The sequence below is a fragment of the Mus musculus genome, chromosome 6 (genome assembly GCF_000001635.26).
Source record: "Mus musculus strain C57BL/6J chromosome 6, GRCm38.p6 C57BL/6J".
NCBI classification, from domain to species: Eukaryota; Metazoa; Chordata; class Mammalia; order Rodentia; family Muridae; genus Mus; species Mus musculus.
Window position 1 is genome coordinate 115859651 of NC_000072.6, and position 18183 is coordinate 115877833.

The 18183-nt window shown below is 45.8% G+C and overlaps 1 protein-coding gene across 5 annotated transcripts in view; it reads left to right on the plus strand.

Moving 5' to 3' along the window:
- Ift122 (intraflagellar transport 122) overlaps window positions 1-18183 on the plus strand; it is a 73321-nt gene that overhangs the window by 6272 nt on the left and 48866 nt on the right. For all 5 annotated transcript variants that reach the window (XM_006506799.4, XM_006506797.2, XM_006506798.2 and 2 more), the window contains exons 2-5: window positions 3065-3131; window positions 4715-4799; window positions 15594-15672; window positions 17825-17901. Coding sequence is in view for 4 of the 5 variants with exons in the window: in XM_006506797.2 (XP_006506860.1) it covers window positions 3065-3131; window positions 4715-4799; window positions 15594-15672; window positions 17825-17901 (308 nt within the window). In the remaining variant the exon portion in view is untranslated. The remainder of the gene's footprint in view (window positions 1-3064; window positions 3132-4714; window positions 4800-15593; window positions 15673-17824; window positions 17902-18183) is intronic.

Genomic DNA, 18183 nt, shown 5'->3' on the forward strand with positions numbered 1-18183 from the left:
TAGTACTAAAACTACAGAAAGGAGGATGGGGGAAGGGAGGTGGCGACCAGAGGGCACTGGGCTTCAGTTAAAGTGGAGGAATATATTTCAGCAGCCTCATGAGGGCCACAGTTATATATTTCAAAATGGCTAATGGATAGATTTTTAATATTTCATTGCAGTAAATGATGTCTATGAGGTGATAAACAAGTTAATTAGCTTCCTGCAATATATATTTATATATTATATAAGCATCATGTTGTACCCCAGAAATATACACAATTATTATTTTTCAGTTACTTTCCAAATTCTACATGGAATGCCTTGAGTATTCATGTAGATAATGATAGAAATGATAAAAAATGATAATACTTTTTTTTTGGTGGTGGTGGTTCTGAGAAGGCAAGAAAGCCATTATGAATTACTTCATCAACCGTGACATATACCAGTAGCAATAAGGAGGGCTACACAGCCTGAGGGTTGACACGTGGGCTTTGGGGCCAGGCTGCTGGGACCTGGCATCACCTCTTTTCTGCAGCAGTTTACTTCCAGGCAAGTTGTTTAACTTTGCAGTTTTCTTATCTGCAAGATAGGCTTAGAGTTGTGAGGTTGAGAGAATTTAGACAATAGAGCATTTACACTGTATCCTGTACGCAGTAACAAATGTACTCAATAAATGTCAGCCACTGGAAAAGCATTCGAGAAAAACATTCGACATACCTGGCAATAATCCAAGCGAGTAGAGGCAGTGCAGTAGGGTGGTTAGGATCCCAGGCTTCTGAGGTCCTTCTGTTTGCTGGGTGTGTGAGGCTTCGTCCCAGCCTGAACCATGCTACTGTCTATAAAGCAGAGCCCACTTTGTCCTTTCATGACCATGGTGGAGTTGTTTCAGAAACCCCAAAGACACCAAACTGACAGATGTTGAAGTCCTCTGTTTTAGACAGCATACGACAGTATAGAGACTTGCAGAGAGCCTAGACTTGCTGCTGTGCTATAAATCACCTCAGGATAGCATTGCAGAGCTGCAGAAATCACTTTCATACTCTGCGGTTACAGAATTATGATAAGAGGAAAGTGCGTGTGCTCACTACAGACATGGCTTTCCCTTGAGTGTGCATGAGTGCATGCTTGTGTACATGCATATATGTATGTGTACATACATATGTGAGTGTGTGTATATATATACACCCACAGGGTCTGATTGTGTAGCTCTGGCTGGCCTGGAGCTCACTATGTAGACCAGGTTGTCCTTGAAATCACAGAGATCTGCCTTTGCCTCCTGAGTGCTAGAATTTTTTTTAAGATTTATTTATTTATTTTATGTATATGAGTACACTGTAGCTGTATAGTTGTGAGCCTTCATGTGATTGTTGAGAATTGAATTTAGGACCTCTGCTCATTCCAGTTGGCCCTGCTCGCTCTAGTCAATTCCACTTGCTCAGTCCCTGATCACTCTGGCCCAAAGATTTATTTATTATTATACGTAAGTACACTGTAGCTGACTTCAGATGCATCAGAAGAGGGTGTCAGATCTCATTATGGGTGGTTGTGAGCGATCATGTGGTTGCTGGGATTTGAACTCAGGACATTCGGAAGAGCAGTCAGTGCTCTTACCCACTCAGCCATCTTGCAAGCCCTAGTGCTGGGATTTTTAAAAAAAATATTTAAAATTTAAAAGATATTTTTGATCAACAGTTATTTGAATTCATAGATGTAGAGTCCACTGAACAGAGGGTTGACTTTAATTGTCCTTGCCTGTTAGGTTTATTGTGAAGATGAAATAAAATTGTGTTTGAAGAACTAAGGGCTATTATAGTATGAAAAGTGTGTGTTTTCAGAGTATTGACAAGTCCATGTGGTTTATTCCAGCCATATTTTCACAGTGGACACGTACTGCCTTGTCACTATTCTCTTTAATAGTGACTCTTCTGGCTGGGACATCCAAGAATCCCAGTGATGTTGGTTTGAGAGCCCCCACACCACCACCTTGGACATAGTCTGAGGGTTCAGTCTAGTTTCAGTATTTACATTCTTTGCTGTCTCCACCACCACCACCACTACTACTACTTCTTCTTCTTCTCCTTTTTTAAAAGATTTTATTTATTATATATGTAAGTACACTGTAGTTGTCTTCAGACACTCCAGAAGAGGGAGTCAGATCTCATTACGGATGGTTGTGAGCCACCATGTGGTTGCTAGGAATTGAACTCAGGACCTTCAGAAGAGCAGTCAGTGCTCTTAACCTCTGAGCCATCTGTCTCTCCTTCTTGATTCCTTTTCCTAAGAGCTGTGCCTGCCACTCTTCTGCACGCCTGGGAGTTGCCCCTCATTCCTATACTGTGTTGTTCTTCATGGAGCCTCTCCCCTTCCCCAGGTCGGAATGCAGGCCTTCCTTGAACTGAGCAAAGCAGCCCCGTTCCCGTGCAGCTCCCTCAGCAGTCTCACAGCATTCCTCCTCATGTCACCCACACTCAGAGGGCCTTGGTCATAAAGACTGTTACACGCACATCAGTGTGAGAGCAAGCAGGCAAGCAAGCAAGCAAACAAAACACAGCCGTCCTTCACTGACATGTAGAAGAACATCAAAAACTCAAGAGAGATTAAAAGGTGAAAAGGATATTCCTTAAACTTGGTGCCATGGGAGTCCTTGGCCAATGTGTCTGCTTTATAGTTTCCCACTCAAGTGGAAATTCCTAGAGGCAGAGACTCTGCCAGCCCACGCCCCTACCATATCTGTTGGTGCCTCACACCTAACAGGTACTTGGTAAATATCTGTGCAGCGGTCCTGCCTTTCTATGGCATGAGTGGAAGAGCCCGTGCCCTCAGCTGCTGACCCTTTGAATCATTTCTGGCTTCTGGAGGAAAGGAAACCAGGGCTGAGCTGACTGCTGAGCAGATCATGATTGAATGGCCTGCCAAGGTGTGGTGGTTGAGTGGAATTTGCAACCAGAGACAATTTTTAGCCATTATTTTTTCCCCAGCACACACATAGCATTTCATAATGGAAATAAAGTTTGCTTTCTTGGCCATTAGCAGACCTCATCATTTCGGTTCCTAATTGTCTTTTTGTCTTGTCTCCTGTTAGTATCTACGACCTCGCATTTAAGCCTGATGGAACACAACTGATTCTGGCTGCAGGAAACAGATTGCTGGTAGGATTTTGTCTGCGTTTCCATTCTGAGTGCTTTTTTCCTCCCTCCCTCCCTCTTGTAAGTACTCTGAGATTTGACCCCTTTTTTTGAGATAAAAAAGGCAAGGGCGGAAAAACCAGCCATTACTTTTTAATAAGGAAGGAAATGGTCTATTTAAAATAGGTAAGTAAACTGTCTATCAGATAGGAACCCATGAGCAATGCCTCCTTTGGAGTCATTTGTCTTTCCCCTTTGAGACACTCATGAAATGGTTGCAGACAATTAATCAAAATGCCTCTGAAACTGAGTGGGTGTCAGTTCATATTTTGTTGGACCAATGTGAATTAACAAGGCTAGAAACCATGAGAAGTCAAAAGGGCTGACCTCCACTTCTGGGCTCTGTTGCCCCTAAACAATTCCATATGAATGCTGTCCTATTCATAGTTTCAAAGGCCACAGGCGCCCTCTGGATCTTGTCTTAGTACATAAGAGTAATCTTCAGAGACACCTTTCTGATTGACCCAAAACCTCTGTGATAGCTCTTCCTCCTCTAAGACATGGTCCTCCCCTCTGCTGTGTCTAGATACGCAGACTGACTGATGTCCATGTTCTCTGTACTAACTGCTTAGTCTTACAGCTGTAGTTGGGCTGTTCTGCAGACTTCTCCCCAGGGTAAACAACTTCGATCCTTTCACTCCCTGTCCTGGTTTCCTTCTCCAGGCTTCTGCCTGTGTGGGAGAGCTCTGTCCTCATTTCTCAAATGCTGTGTTTTTTACATCTCCACATATTTGGCCATGTTGCACAACTATAAACTATTCTAAATGCACATTGCAGCTGGGTTTTATAACACTCCCTCCCACTTGCAAACCCCACGTTTGTTAGATCTGTGACTTTCAGGCCGTGGTAGCAAGTATGACGCATTTGTGTGTGCTGACACTGGTGGCAGTGTTGTCCCTGACAGTTGTCCGCCAGCTCTTTGTAGTTGCTGACTTTGTTAAAGAGGGCCTGCCTTGATGGGTCATTCATTCAAGCCCATGTAAGAATGAGTGAAATGTACCAGGGCCTGGTCGTGCAGGCTGATAATCTCAGCTACTTGAGAGGTGGAGGCAGGAAGATCAAAGGTTCAAGGCCAGCCTGGGCTGCAGAAGGACTTCAGAGCCAGCCTGAGCAACTTAGTCAAACACTGTTTCAAAATAAAAACTAAAAGAGAAGGCTGGGAACATAGCTCAGAAGTCGAGGGCTTGTCTGGCATTGTACAGTGCCCCAGATTCAGTTTCCAGTCCTGGGTGGGGAGGCAAGGAGGTGGGAAAAATGGGTGACGCTTGCAGAACTTCCCCTAGAGTGAGACTCAGTGTAGCTGCTGCTTCTCCAGTATTGATGGTATGCTCCTGGCCACACACAACATAAGCTGGACCTCCACTTCCTGCTTGCCCTGCATTAAGTCATAGTCATTCTTGTTATGCAGTGCTGTCTCTACTTGATACTAATTTAGCAAATCAACAACTGCTGTGTTATAAAAACAAAAATAGCAGCAGTGGCACCCTGCAGGAATTCTGAATAATGGATGTCACAGAGATAATCGATATTTTTACCCCTTTTGACAGGTTTATGACACCTCTGATGGCACCTTACTTCAGCCCCTGAAGGGACACAAAGACACCGTGTACTGTGTGGCGTATGCAAAGGATGGTAAGAGGCTGCTCTGGGTTCTGATCTCTGATGGCCTTGTAGCTGCTCAGCTTTCCTTAGGAACTCTGTGATCATCTTTAAAATAGAACCTGCATGTTCAGAGGATACGAAATAGCTTAGACTTTAGCTAGTCACGGGAACAAATCTCTTTGTTTCTTGTGGTTCTAGGGACTAAGCCCAGGGCCTTGGGCACAGCAGATAAATGTACTGTCACTGAGTTACAACTCTAGTCCTCAGGTGTCTGTGTGTCAGGCACTGCCTTAAGTGCTTGGTTATCTCAGAGAACAAAATGAGAGAAGGCCTTGTTGGGAAGCTCGATGAGGGAGGGAGGGAGGGAGCAGGCAATAGGTAAGATGAAGATAGTCACTCAGATAACCAAGCACTGGGCTGATAGGCAGGCAGATGAACAGAATTGGGAGTGCTGGGCAGGACAGGTCTGGTGCATTATCCAGTCTGATTGTGAGATGGGCCCGTTCAGATGGGGCAGCTGAACAAAGACTTGCTGGCCTGAGAGAGAGGTTTTTGGCATCAGACATTTGGGAAAAGAGAGCTTCTCAAAGATGGAGGAGCCGTTGTAGAAACCCTGGGGTGGGAGCCAGAGCAGAAAGAACTGGGGAGCAGAGGGAGAGGAGACAGAAAGACAGGTCTGGGGCGACCGATGGTGTTAACATCGTCAGAACAGTGGTTCTGACCCGCAGTGAAAAGAGTGCACTGCTGGTGGGTGTGAGCAGAGCGGGGCTCATCTGGGTCCTATTTTTATTTGCCTTGGGAACAGCTTACCAAAGATGAAGGGGTTCAGGAAGCTAAGTGACAAGCATCTTTCATGACATGGATGACAGTGGCCAAAAGAAATGGCAAGAAGCAGTCATGTTCTGGGTGTGCTTTGAGTATGGAGCAGACGGGATTTCCTGGTAGTTTGGATGTGGGCGTAAACATTGCAGGCAGCCCCAACTTTTGACCTGAAGGACTGAATGATGGCGTTACCCTCCACTGATGTGGGTGGTGTTGCCAGTGGGGCAGTTGCAGTGGAAGATCCAAAGTTCAGGTGTGCACATTTCTGCTTTGGAAGGTTAATATAGGAAAGAGGGCAGAAAATTGCTGCAGTGCATTGAGTGGCAAGGCTGTGGGACCTAGGACACAGTAGGGCTCTGCTTCAGAAAGGAGCAGTGGCAGGCGGGGCCTGTGAAGGCAGATCTAAAGGACCTTCTCGATGCTTCTTTTTTTTTTTTGTTTTTTTTTTTTTGTTTTTTTGTTTTTTCTTTGTTTTTTTCGAGACAGGGTTTCTCTGTATAGCCCTGGCTGTCCTTGAGCTCACTTTGTAGACCAGGCTGGCCTCGAACTCAGAAATCCGCCTGCCTCTGCCTCCCGAGTGCTGGGATTAAAGGCGTGCGCCACCACGCCCGGTTCTCGATGCTTCTTACTTGGCTTTAGTGTAATGAGAAGCTGCCGGCACTGAGAGTGACGACTGAGAAGGAAGTGCTTGAGAGTTGGAGAGAAAGGGAAAAAATGGCAGCCTCAGAGAGCAGGAGAATGAATGGACTTGGGGGTGCAGTGAGACCTCCAGGGACCAGACGATGCACTTAAAGCCGGTGGTCGGGAATTATAGGAGACATCATTTTATGGCTTGTTTTCTCCAGCCACTCTGAGCTGCATGGTGGGAGGAGAAGAGGTGGGCTCAGTCCGAGGAGCAGTTTTACAGGCAAGGTAAAGTGAGAGCAGAGCAGAGAGGATGCACAGCCATAAGCTGTGCCATAAGCGACCTCAGAATGAGTGGAGATGGGCTGTAAGGGAAGAGGGCCAGTAGAGAGGAGGTGGTCCGAGAACTGCTGTGTGAAATTGAGATTGTGACATAAATTCATGTGCACTGGGAACGTAGCTGAGTGATAAGAATACTTGCCTAGCATTCTCATGCTCAAGGCCCTGAGTTCCTTCCACAGCGCTGCAATAATTGAAACAAAATGAAGAAAAACAGATGGTAGGTAGGTAGGTTGGTATATAGACAGACAGACAGACAGATGGAAGTTCTAACCTTAGCCCAACCCAAAAGCTGTCTTTCTTTTGTTAGTTTATTGGAACAGTCTCCAGTTTATTGGAGATGACTCACCAGAGTGAGAAGTGTGCCATGATTCTGATTGATCCCTGCTAACCACAGGGTGGAAGAGAACCTACTCTTGCAAGTTGTCCTTTAACCTCCAAATATATACTGTGGCGTGCATAAATCCACACACGTACACATTCATATACAAAATATCTTAGGTAAAATATCTAAATTAGATATTAAAATATCTAAATGTATTATAATTGGGTGTGCGCACACATATGGGTATGTTTTTTGGCACACATGTGGAAGTTAGAGGAAAACTTCACGGAGACCGTTCTCTCTGTCCACCTTTACTTGGTTCTGGGTACTGAGCCCAGGTTATCAAGCTTATGTGGCAAGTGCCTTTACCTGCTGAGCCAACTTGTAGCCCAAGCCCTGACTTTGAGCTCATTATTGTCTCTGCTACTTCCTGTGTCAGATGTGGGGCTGGAGATGATGCTCTGACTATGGTTAGAGTCTCTGTATCCACGGGTACAAAGCTCAGAAGAGCCTAAGACACAGGAGTGTAATTCCTTTGGATGGAGGGCCTTCTTTAAGAAGGGCTGCCCTGCAGTTAAATGCATGTACTTCATGTTTATGCAGTGTCTTCAGCTCTAGCCTGACAGCCTCTTTGATTCACTTTGGGAGAGCGCTTAATGGATAAGTCCTGGGACAAGTTAGTGAGACAGCACCGTGTCTTGCTTCATGGTCAATGTCTGTGCTGTGACAGTTTGAGTTCAAGCTGAGAGTCATGTTCCAAGGAGACCAGTGGCAGGCTGCCTGGACAGCTGAATTATCTGTACATAGGTGCAGAGCCTGCTGGGTCCTGAGTGTGACAGAAGCCCTGTGGCCTGGAGCCCTGTGAACAGTGGTATTTGTCAGCACTCTGAAGAACTCTGTCACACATGTCATTCCATGGGACCCTTCTTGTAGCCCTTTGAAGCACGTAGCAAGGGCACTCTTACTTCCTCTGGCAGAGGGGCAAACAGGCCTGGAGCAATTACAGAGCCTGACTGATGTCCTCTGACTACTGTGCCTGAGTCTTCCAGGTGTATCATGCTTTTTTTGTGACACTTAATGATTAGGAAGTCTTAGTTCCTCCAAGCTTGTGTACACCCTTAGATTTGAAAACTGAGACATAGAGATTGTGGTTGATTTTACTCTTTAAGCCTGCTTGTTTCTGATTTCTGAAGTTCCCTAAGTAAATTAATGAGCTACCATAATTAACGGTGTGAAAGGTAGAGTCCCTTTTTTCAAGAACAGCAAAAGCCAGTAGGAAGAGAGTAACAGTAGCTATGTTTTTTAGTAAAATTCTATTCCAGGCATTGTTCTGAATATTTTATTTGTGTATGTGCATGTGTGTACATGCATGCTCTTTCTTCCCATCAACTATGAGGTAAATCCTATTAATGTCCATTTTCACATGCGGAAATGAAACCCTGGAGGTGTCCAGGAACTAGTTCCGGTCACACAGCTGCTCAGTGACATCACTAGGGATTCTGACTCAGAGACTCTGGGCCTGGAGCCGATACTTGTCATCCTTGATGCTCACCAGGTCAGGCAATGGAGAGGGTACACTAACAGTAGTCTCTCTTTGGTCAGGTTTTGCTACAGCACCATGTGGCACACCTGCAACTGCTAGTTTGAGCTGCTACAAAAGGTACTTTGCAGATGTTGTCTTTGCATAGCCTCTGAGTGAGGACTTCTGTTCCCTCTCTGTTTCAAATGGGGACACTGAGGCTCTAGGAGCAGTGGCTTCTGAAGGCCACCTTCCCCTTGCCCTAAGATTAAAGTCTAAAGATCAACAGGTTGGGCTGCCAAGATGGCTCAGCAGGCCAGGGCCCTTGACTTTGCCCCCAAGCTTGACAGCCTGAGTTTGATCAGTGGAACCCACATGGTGGAAGGAGAGAACTCTCAAAAGTTGTCCCAGTGTGCACCGTGGAGTCTTTGTGCCTCCAGTGTGTGTATATATAGTCACAAATTAATAACAATGTAACAAAACTTCAGCTGGGTGTGCAAATCCTGTCCTATGCTTGTGTCATGAAGGTTCCTCCGACCTGATGTAGGTTGCTTTCCATGGAGTAAATACAGGATGGCTTGGTTTATGTTGCCTCTTTAGCACATTCGTTCTTAAATTCCAAGCAGTGTGGGAATGGAAGGCACATGTGTCACTCTTTCCTTTAGGCCTCCTCTGGTCCCACTGCTTGTCATCTGCACTGTGGCCCTGACGGCCCTAGAGCTCCTCCACTCATCTGCTACGTTCCTTGCTACCTGTTCCACGCTGTGACTTTCTTGGCCTCTCAGCCATGCCAGCCTTTGCTGCCTCAGGGCCTTTGCGCGTATTTCACCCATATATACATCTTGCTCTTCCTTTGTACTTGGTCAGCTCTCTTATCCTTCAGATCTGCCCTGAAGGATCTCACCTACATCCCGTCCTCTAGGGCAGTGGTTCTCACCCTTCCTAATGCTACACCTTGTCAGGACGTTTCTCATGTTGTAATGACTCCCCAACCATAAAATTATTTTTATTCTACTTCATAACTTCTACTTCATAACCGTAACTTTGGTACTGTTATAATTGTAATGTAAATATCTGTGTTTTCTGATGGTCTTAGGTGACCCCTGTGAAAGTGTCATTTGACCCCCAAAGTGGTCTCAGCCCACTAGTTGAGAACCACTGCTCTAGGAGATGCTGCCCCAAGAGCAGTTTAAGGCAGGTAGGATGGGTAGGGTTTTGAGATCTGTTGCACAGTATGCTAATCATAATTAACAATAATATATATTTAAAACTGCTAAAAGAACAGACTTTAACATTCTCTGTTAAAATATAAGTATCTAAGGTGATAAATATGTTAATTTGCTTGATATAATTATTTGACTAACTATATCAGAACACTGTACTGTATGTACTCCATGAATGTATACAACCCTGGGGGCTGGGGATGGCTCAGAGCCTGCTGCAGAAGCATGAGGGCCTGGGTTTGTGTCTCCAGCAGCCACGTAAAAACTGGGGCACGGTGGTGTGTGCCTGCTGTCCCGGCGTTAGGGAGGTGGAGACAGGATGAGCTCTCTGGACAGCTGATTGAGCTAAGTCTGTGAGCTCCAGGGCTTGTGCAGCAGAGGAGAGCAGCAGAGTAAGGTACCTGACGTCAGCCTTACCCCACATTCCTGTGAACACACGTGTGCGCTCACACACACCACACAAACACAGGGGTAGATAAATAATACAACTGTAAAGTTAAAAAATAACGAGGAGCTGGAGAAGTGCCACAGCAGTCAAAAGCACTGCCTGTCCTTCTGGAGGTCAGGTTCAAGTCCCAGCACCCACATGCTGGTTCACAGCCACCTACAACTCTAGTTTCAGGGAATCCGCTTTATCTAGCCTGTTCAGGCACCAGGTATGTACATGCTACACAGACGTGTAAGCAAACACCCATATACATAAAATAAAAATGAGTAAAATCTTTTAAAAAATAAAAATTTTAATGTTAGTTCCCCCAGTTACTCTCTTTCACAGGACTCACCCCCTCCCATATTGCATCTATGTTGGATAAACTTAATGTCTGCTTCTTGGACTAGACACCATGAAATGAAGCTTAAATGTCTGAATCACTGCCCAGCCCTTAAAAGAGCATGGCACACAGACGTAGCTGACCCGCAGTGTGTCTGGGCGTACTTAGTGCCAGGGAGAGCAGGTTGGAAACTCAGAGTCCAAACTGCAGATTCCTCGTTGCCAGTGTTGATGAGAAGCAGTGGAAGGGCTGGGGTGCAGCTTCTTTGTGGGGTGTGTACTTAGCATGTGTCAGTCCATAAGCTGTGCCATAAGCGACCTCAGAATGAGTGGAGATGGGCTGTAAGGGAAGAGGGCCAGTAGAGAGGAGGTGGTCCGAGAACTGCTGTGTGAAATTGAGATTGTGACATAAATTCATGTGCACTGGGAACGTAGCTGAGTGATAAGAATACTTGCCTAGCATTCTCATGCTCAAGGCCCTGAGTTCCTTCCACAGCGCTGCAATAATTGAAACAAAATGAAGAAAAACAGATGGTAGGTAGGTAGGTTGGTATATAGACAGACAGACAGACAGATGGAAGTTCTAACCTTAGCCCAACCCAAAAGCTGTCTTTCTTTTGTTAGTTTATTGGAACAGTCTCCAGTTTATTGGAGATGACTCACCAGAGTGAGAAGTGTGCCATGATTCTGATTGATCCCTGCTAACCACAGGGTGGAAGAGAACCTACTCTTGCAAGTTGTCCTTTAACCTCCAAATATATACTGTGGCGTGCATAAATCCACACACGTACACATTCATATACAAAATATCTTAGGTAAAATATCTAAATTAGATATTAAAATATCTAAATGTATTATAATTGGGTGTGCGCACACATATGGGTATGTTTTTTGGCACACATGTGGAAGTTAGAGGAAAACTTCACGGAGACCGTTCTCTCTGTCCACCTTTACTTGGTTCTGGGTACTGAGCCCAGGTTATCAAGCTTATGTGGCAAGTGCCTTTACCTGCTGAGCCAACTTGTAGCCCAAGCCCTGACTTTGAGCTCATTATTGTCTCTGCTACTTCCTGTGTCAGATGTGGGGCTGGAGATGATGCTCTGACTATGGTTAGAGTCTCTGTATCCACGGGTACAAAGCTCAGAAGAGCCTAAGACACAGGAGTGTAATTCCTTTGGATGGAGGGCCTTCTTTAAGAAGGGCTGCCCTGCAGTTAAATGCATGTACTTCATGTTTATGCAGTGTCTTCAGCTCTAGCCTGACAGCCTCTTTGATTCACTTTGGGAGAGCGCTTAATGGATAAGTCCTGGGACAAGTTAGTGAGACAGCACCGTGTCTTGCTTCATGGTCAATGTCTGTGCTGTGACAGTTTGAGTTCAAGCTGAGAGTCATGTTCCAAGGAGACCAGTGGCAGGCTGCCTGGACAGCTGAATTATCTGTACATAGGTGCAGAGCCTGCTGGGTCCTGAGTGTGACAGAAGCCCTGTGGCCTGGAGCCCTGTGAACAGTGGTATTTGTCAGCACTCTGAAGAACTCTGTCACACATGTCATTCCATGGGACCCTTCTTGTAGCCCTTTGAAGCACGTAGCAAGGGCACTCTTACTTCCTCTGGCAGAGGGGCAAACAGGCCTGGAGCAATTACAGAGCCTGACTGATGTCCTCTGACTACTGTGCCTGAGTCTTCCAGGTGTATCATGCTTTTTTTGTGACACTTAATGATTAGGAAGTCTTAGTTCCTCCAAGCTTGTGTACACCCTTAGATTTGAAAACTGAGACATAGAGATTGTGGTTGATTTTACTCTTTAAGCCTGCTTGTTTCTGATTTCTGAAGTTCCCTAAGTAAATTAATGAGCTACCATAATTAACGGTGTGAAAGGTAGAGTCCCTTTTTTCAAGAACAGCAAAAGCCAGTAGGAAGAGAGTAACAGTAGCTATGTTTTTTAGTAAAATTCTATTCCAGGCATTGTTCTGAATATTTTATTTGTGTATGTGCATGTGTGTACATGCATGCTCTTTCTTCCCATCAACTATGAGGTAAATCCTATTAATGTCCATTTTCACATGCGGAAATGAAACCCTGGAGGTGTCCAGGAACTAGTTCCGGTCACACAGCTGCTCAGTGACATCACTAGGGATTCTGACTCAGAGACTCTGGGCCTGGAGCCGATACTTGTCATCCTTAATGCTCACCAGGTCAGGCAATGGAGAGGGTACACTAACAGTAGTCTCTCTTTGGTCAGGTTTTGCTACAGCACCATGTGGCACACCTGCAACTGCTAGTTTGAGCTGCTACAAAAGGTACTTTGCAGATGTTGTCTTTGCATAGCCTCTGAGTGAGGACTTCTGTTCCCTCTCTGTTTCAAATGGGGACACTGAGGCTCTAGGAGCAGTGGCTTCTGAAGGCCACCTTCCCCTTGCCCTAAGATTAAAGTCTAAAGATCAACAGGTTGGGCTGCCAAGATGGCTCAGCAGGCCAGGGCCCTTGACTTTGCCCCCAAGCTTGACAGCCTGAGTTTGATCAGTGGAACCCACATGGTGGAAGGAGAGAACTCTCAAAAGTTGTCCCAGTGTGCACGGTGGAGTCTTTGTGCCTCCAGTGTGTGTATATATAGTCACAAATTAATAACAATGTAACAAAACTTCAGCTGGGTGTGCAAATCCTGTCCTATGCTTGTGTCATGAAGGTTCCTCCGACCTGATGTAGGTTGCTTTCCATGGAGTAAATACAGGATGGCTTGGTTTATGTTGCCTCTTTAGCACATTCGTTCTTAAATTCCAAGCAGTGTGGGAATGGAAGGCACATGTGTCACTCTTTCCTTTAGGCCTCCTCTGGTCCCACTGCTTGTCATCTGCACTGTGGCCCTGACGGCCCTAGAGCTCCTCCACTCATCTGCTACGTTCCTTGCTACCTGTTCCACGCTGTGACTTTCTTGGCCTCTCAGCCATGCCAGCCTTTGCTGCCTCAGGGCCTTTGCGCGTATTTCACCCATATATACATCTTGCTCTTCCTTTGTACTTGGTCAGCTCTCTTATCCTTCAGATCTGCCCTGAAGGATCTCACCTACATCCCGTCCTCTAGGGCAGTGGTTCTCACCCTTCCTAATGCTACACCTTGTCAGGACGTTTCTCATGTTGTAATGACTCCCCAACCATAAAATTATTTTTATTCTACTTCATAACTTCTACTTCATAACCGTAACTTTGGTACTGTTATAATTGTAATGTAAATATCTGTGTTTTCTGATGGTCTTAGGTGACCCCTGTGAAAGTGTCATTTGACCCCCAAAGTGGTCTCAGCCCACTAGTTGAGAACCACTGCTCTAGGAGATGCTGCCCCAAGAGCAGTTTAAGGCAGGTAGGATGGGTAGGGTTTTGAGATCTGTTGCACAGTATGCTAATCATAATTAACAATAATATATATTTAAAACTGCTAAAAGAACAGACTTTAACATTCTCTGTTAAAATATAAGTATCTAAGGTGATAAATATGTTAATTTGCTTGATATAATTATTTGACTAACTATATCAGAACACTGTACTGTATGTACTCCATGAATGTATACAACCCTGGGGGCTGGGGATGGCTCAGAGCCTGCTGCAGAAGCATGAGGGCCTGGGTTTGTGTCTCCAGCAGCCACGTAAAAACTGGGGCACGGTGGTGTGTGCCTGCTGTCCCGGCGTTAGGGAGGTGGAGACAGGATGAGCTCTCTGGACAGCTGATTGAGCTAAGTCTGTGAGCTCCAGGGCTTGTGCAGCAGAGGAGAGCAGCAGAGTAAGGTACCTGACGTCAGCCTTACCCCACATTCCTGTGAACACACGTGTGCGCTCACACACACCACACAAACACAGGGGTAGATAAATAATACAACTGTAAAGTTAAAAAATAACGAGGAGCTGGAGAAGTGCCACAGCAGTCAAAAGCACTGCCTGTCCTTCTGGAGGTCAGGTTCAAGTCCCAGCACCCACATGCTGGTTCACAGCCACCTACAACTCTAGTTTCAGGGAATCCGCTTTATCTAGCCTGTTCAGGCACCAGGTATGTACATGCTACACAGACGTGTAAGCAAACACCCATATACATAAAATAAAAATGAGTAAAATCTTTTAAAAAATAAAAATTTTAATGTTAGTTCCCCCAGTTACTCTCTTTCACAGGACTCACCCCCTCCCATATTGCATCTATGTTGGATAAACTTAATGTCTGCTTCTTGGACTAGACACCATGAAATGAAGCTTAAATGTCTGAATCACTGCCCAGCCCTTAAAAGAGCATGACACACAGACATAGCTGACCCGCAGTGTGTCTGGGCGTACTTAGTGCCAGGGAGAGCAGGTTGGAAACTCAGAGTCCAAACTGCAGATTCCTCGTTGCCAGTGTTGATGAGAAGCAGTGGAAGGGCTGGGGTGCAGCTTCTTTGTGGGGTGTGTACTTAGCATGTGTCAGTCCAACTTCCGTTCCTAACACCACATCCAAAAACAGTGCTGGAGAATAAAGGGACACTCATTCCTCTTAATTTTATTTCATGTATGTGAGTACACTATCACTGTCTTCAGGCACACCAGAAGAGGGCGTCAGATCTCATTATGGATGGTTGTGAGCCACCATATGGTTGCTGGGAGTTGAACTCAGGACCTCTGGAAGAGCAGTCAGCACTCTTAACCACTGAGCCATTTCTCCAGCCCACTTACTCCCCTTTAAAAGTATTTTTCAGACAGGGTCTCTTGTAGTTCAGGCTGGCCTCCAACTCATTCTGTAGCCAAGGATGACTCTAAGTCTCTGCTCTTCTTGCCACCACATGTGATGGGTGATGGGAGTACACTACTACTCTGTACAGTGCTGGGATTTGAATCTGGGCCTCATACATACTAGACAGCTACTCTGTAAACTGAACTACATTTCTTTTCTTTCTTTCTTTCTTTTTTTTTTTTTTTTTTTTTGTTTGTTTTTTTTTCGAAACAGGGTTTCTCTGTGTAGCCCTGGCTGTCCTGTCCTGGAACTCACTTTGTAGACCAGGCTGGCCTCGAACTCAGAAATCTGCCTGCCTCTGCCTCCCAAGTGCTGAGATTAAAGGTGTGCACCACCACGCCCAGCTCTGACCTACATTTCTAGCTGAGTATGAAGAATGAGTTTTCTTGAACATTCTACCTGGAAAATTCTGGTTTAAAATACACATGAGGATTTTCTTTTAAAAAACCCTTTAGGCAAGCGCTTTGCATCTGGATCTGCTGACAAGAGCATCATTATCTGGACCTCAAAACTTGAAGGCATTCTGAAGTACACGTAAGTGCCCCCACGGATGACAGCGGTTTGGTTTGCTTGGGACAGATTTCCCTCTATAAGGCAGGCCTTAAGCTTATAACCTTCCTGCTTCGGCCTCAGGTAGCTGGTTTACAAGGGCTGCCCATTGACCACACCCAACTCTGCTTCACTGTAGCCACACCCTTGTAGAAAGAATGCATGGAAGAGCTTTCCTCTCCAGAATGAGCTTGAATAGAGCATGGACATGGGTCAGGAGGAGATGATGAGCAACCAGCTCGGCCAGCATTGAGCTGTGTTTCATGTCATGTCTCTCAGCTAATCAGACACCCCAGATTCCTGTCATTCCCCTCACCCAGCCTGTCCCCTTCAGTGTCTCTGCCTCTTCGAATAGCTTTGCATCTACCCAGTGTCAAAAGCTAGACAGGGCAGTGTGCTTTAAGCTTCCTGCTCCTTAGGGGGCCATGCTCACATCTCTCCCTCTATAGCCAGGCCCTCCCCATCTATAGGTCTCTGCTGTAGCTGCCTTCGCTGCCAGCCCACTCCCACCATCCAGACCCAGGAATGCCTCTCCTGAACATTTCTTACAGCTGTGGCCTTATGTATTCTGATTGATTAATGTCGCACACTGGCCTGTGGGCTCTGGAAGGTGGACACTATCCCTGTTTTTACATGCTTATATTTCTGGCACCTACCAGCATACTTGGTCCATAGGAAGTACTTGTTATTTTCAGTTATAGAGAAATACCTTGAATGTAAACTGCCATCGCCACCAGGTGTTAGGTATATTAACATGGTGGTGCAGCCAAATTTTGGCAAATAAAGTCTTTAGACCCTTTCATCTTCCTGAAATTTAAACTCAGTGCTTAACATCTTCCGTTCTGCCTCGTCTCAGCCCTGGCAACTGTCATTGTCCTTTCTGAGGAGTTTGGCTCCTCTAGGTGTCTCATATAAGTGGGATCATAATAGTATTTGGCATTTTGTGATTGAGTTCTGTCTTAGGGTTTCCATTGCTGTGAAGAAGCACATGACCAAAGCAGCTGTTAAAAAGAATGACATTTAATTGAAGCTGGCTTACAGGTTTAGAGGTTCAGTCCATTATCATCATGGCAGGAAGCATGGCAGTGTCCAGGCAGTGTCATGGTGCTAGAGGAGCTGAGAGTCTACTACATCTTGATCAGAAGGCAGCCAGGAGAAGACTGGCTCCCACGTGGCTAGGAGGAGGGTCTCTAAGCCCGCCCCCACAGTGATACACTTCCTCCAACAAGTTCACACCTATTAATAGTGCCAGTCTTTGGGCCACACATATTCAAACCACCACCATTATTTCGTGTAATGTCCTCACGGCTGAGTAATACTCCACTGTGTATATATTCCATTTGGATGCTCATCAGCTAATGAACACTGGATTGTTCCCACCTGTTGCCTACTGTGAACGATGCTGCTCTGAACATAAGCAAAGTTTAGATGAACAGTGAGTGAGACCATGCATACAGTGTTACCAAGAAGTGAAGGGCTAGACCTGGGCTGAGATGCCAGGCAGTGCACCTCAGCATTTACCATGCTTCCAGACCCTGGCCTGCACTGTGGTGTTCATCATACGCCACTGGATGTTTCTGGACACCAGAAATTGTCAATTGGAGCCACAAGTGAAGCACACTGTCTGCACCTCGCACTAGGCTGCATTCTCTGTCTTTGTCTCTGACACACACTGGAGGTCTCTCTGGGGAGAGCCCTGGAGAAAGAGTTTGAGCTGGGTGGGATGCTGGGTGGGTGGACACTGTTGTTGAGGGCAGTCCTATAAGTGAGGCCCTGTGCTGTTGGTCCCCCAGAGAAGAGCGTGCAGTGTGCCACCAGAGGCTTCAGTCTTAGGTTTGTTCTTTGTTTGTTTGTTTTGTTTTTATTTTTAAATTTATTTTTTAAAGCTTATTTTATGTGTATAGGTATTTTGCCTATAGAGGTTAGAAGAGGGCATCAGATCGTTGGAACTGGAGTTACAGACAGCTGTGAGCTGTCTTTTGGGTGCTGGGATTGAGTTCTGGTCCTCTGGAAGAGTAGTAAGTGCTTTTATCTGGTGAGCCATCTCTCCAGCCCCTTCAAGCCTGCAATCTCCAATTGTAGCTACTGAGACATTTGTGGTTTGTTGTGGACTAATCTTCAGTTCCTCAACTTCCAGGCACAACGACTCTATACAGTGTGTCTCCTACAATCCTGTTACCCACCAGCTGGCATCTTGTTCCTCCAGTGACTTTGGTAAGTTTAAATTTCCAGCCCCTCTAGTGGAGAATGCTGAGAGACACACACACACACAAGCTGCTAGTCTGTCCTTAGAAAGTGAGGCCTCAGCTGGGCGTGGTGGCGCACGCCTTTAATCCCAGCACTCGGGAGGCAGAGGCAGGTAGATTTCTGAGGTGAGGCCAGCCTGGTCTACAGAGTGAGTTCCAGGACAGCCAGGGCTACACAGAGAAACCCTGTCTCGAAAAACAACAACAACAAAAAAGCAACCCCCCCCCAAAAAAAAGAAAGAAAGTGAGG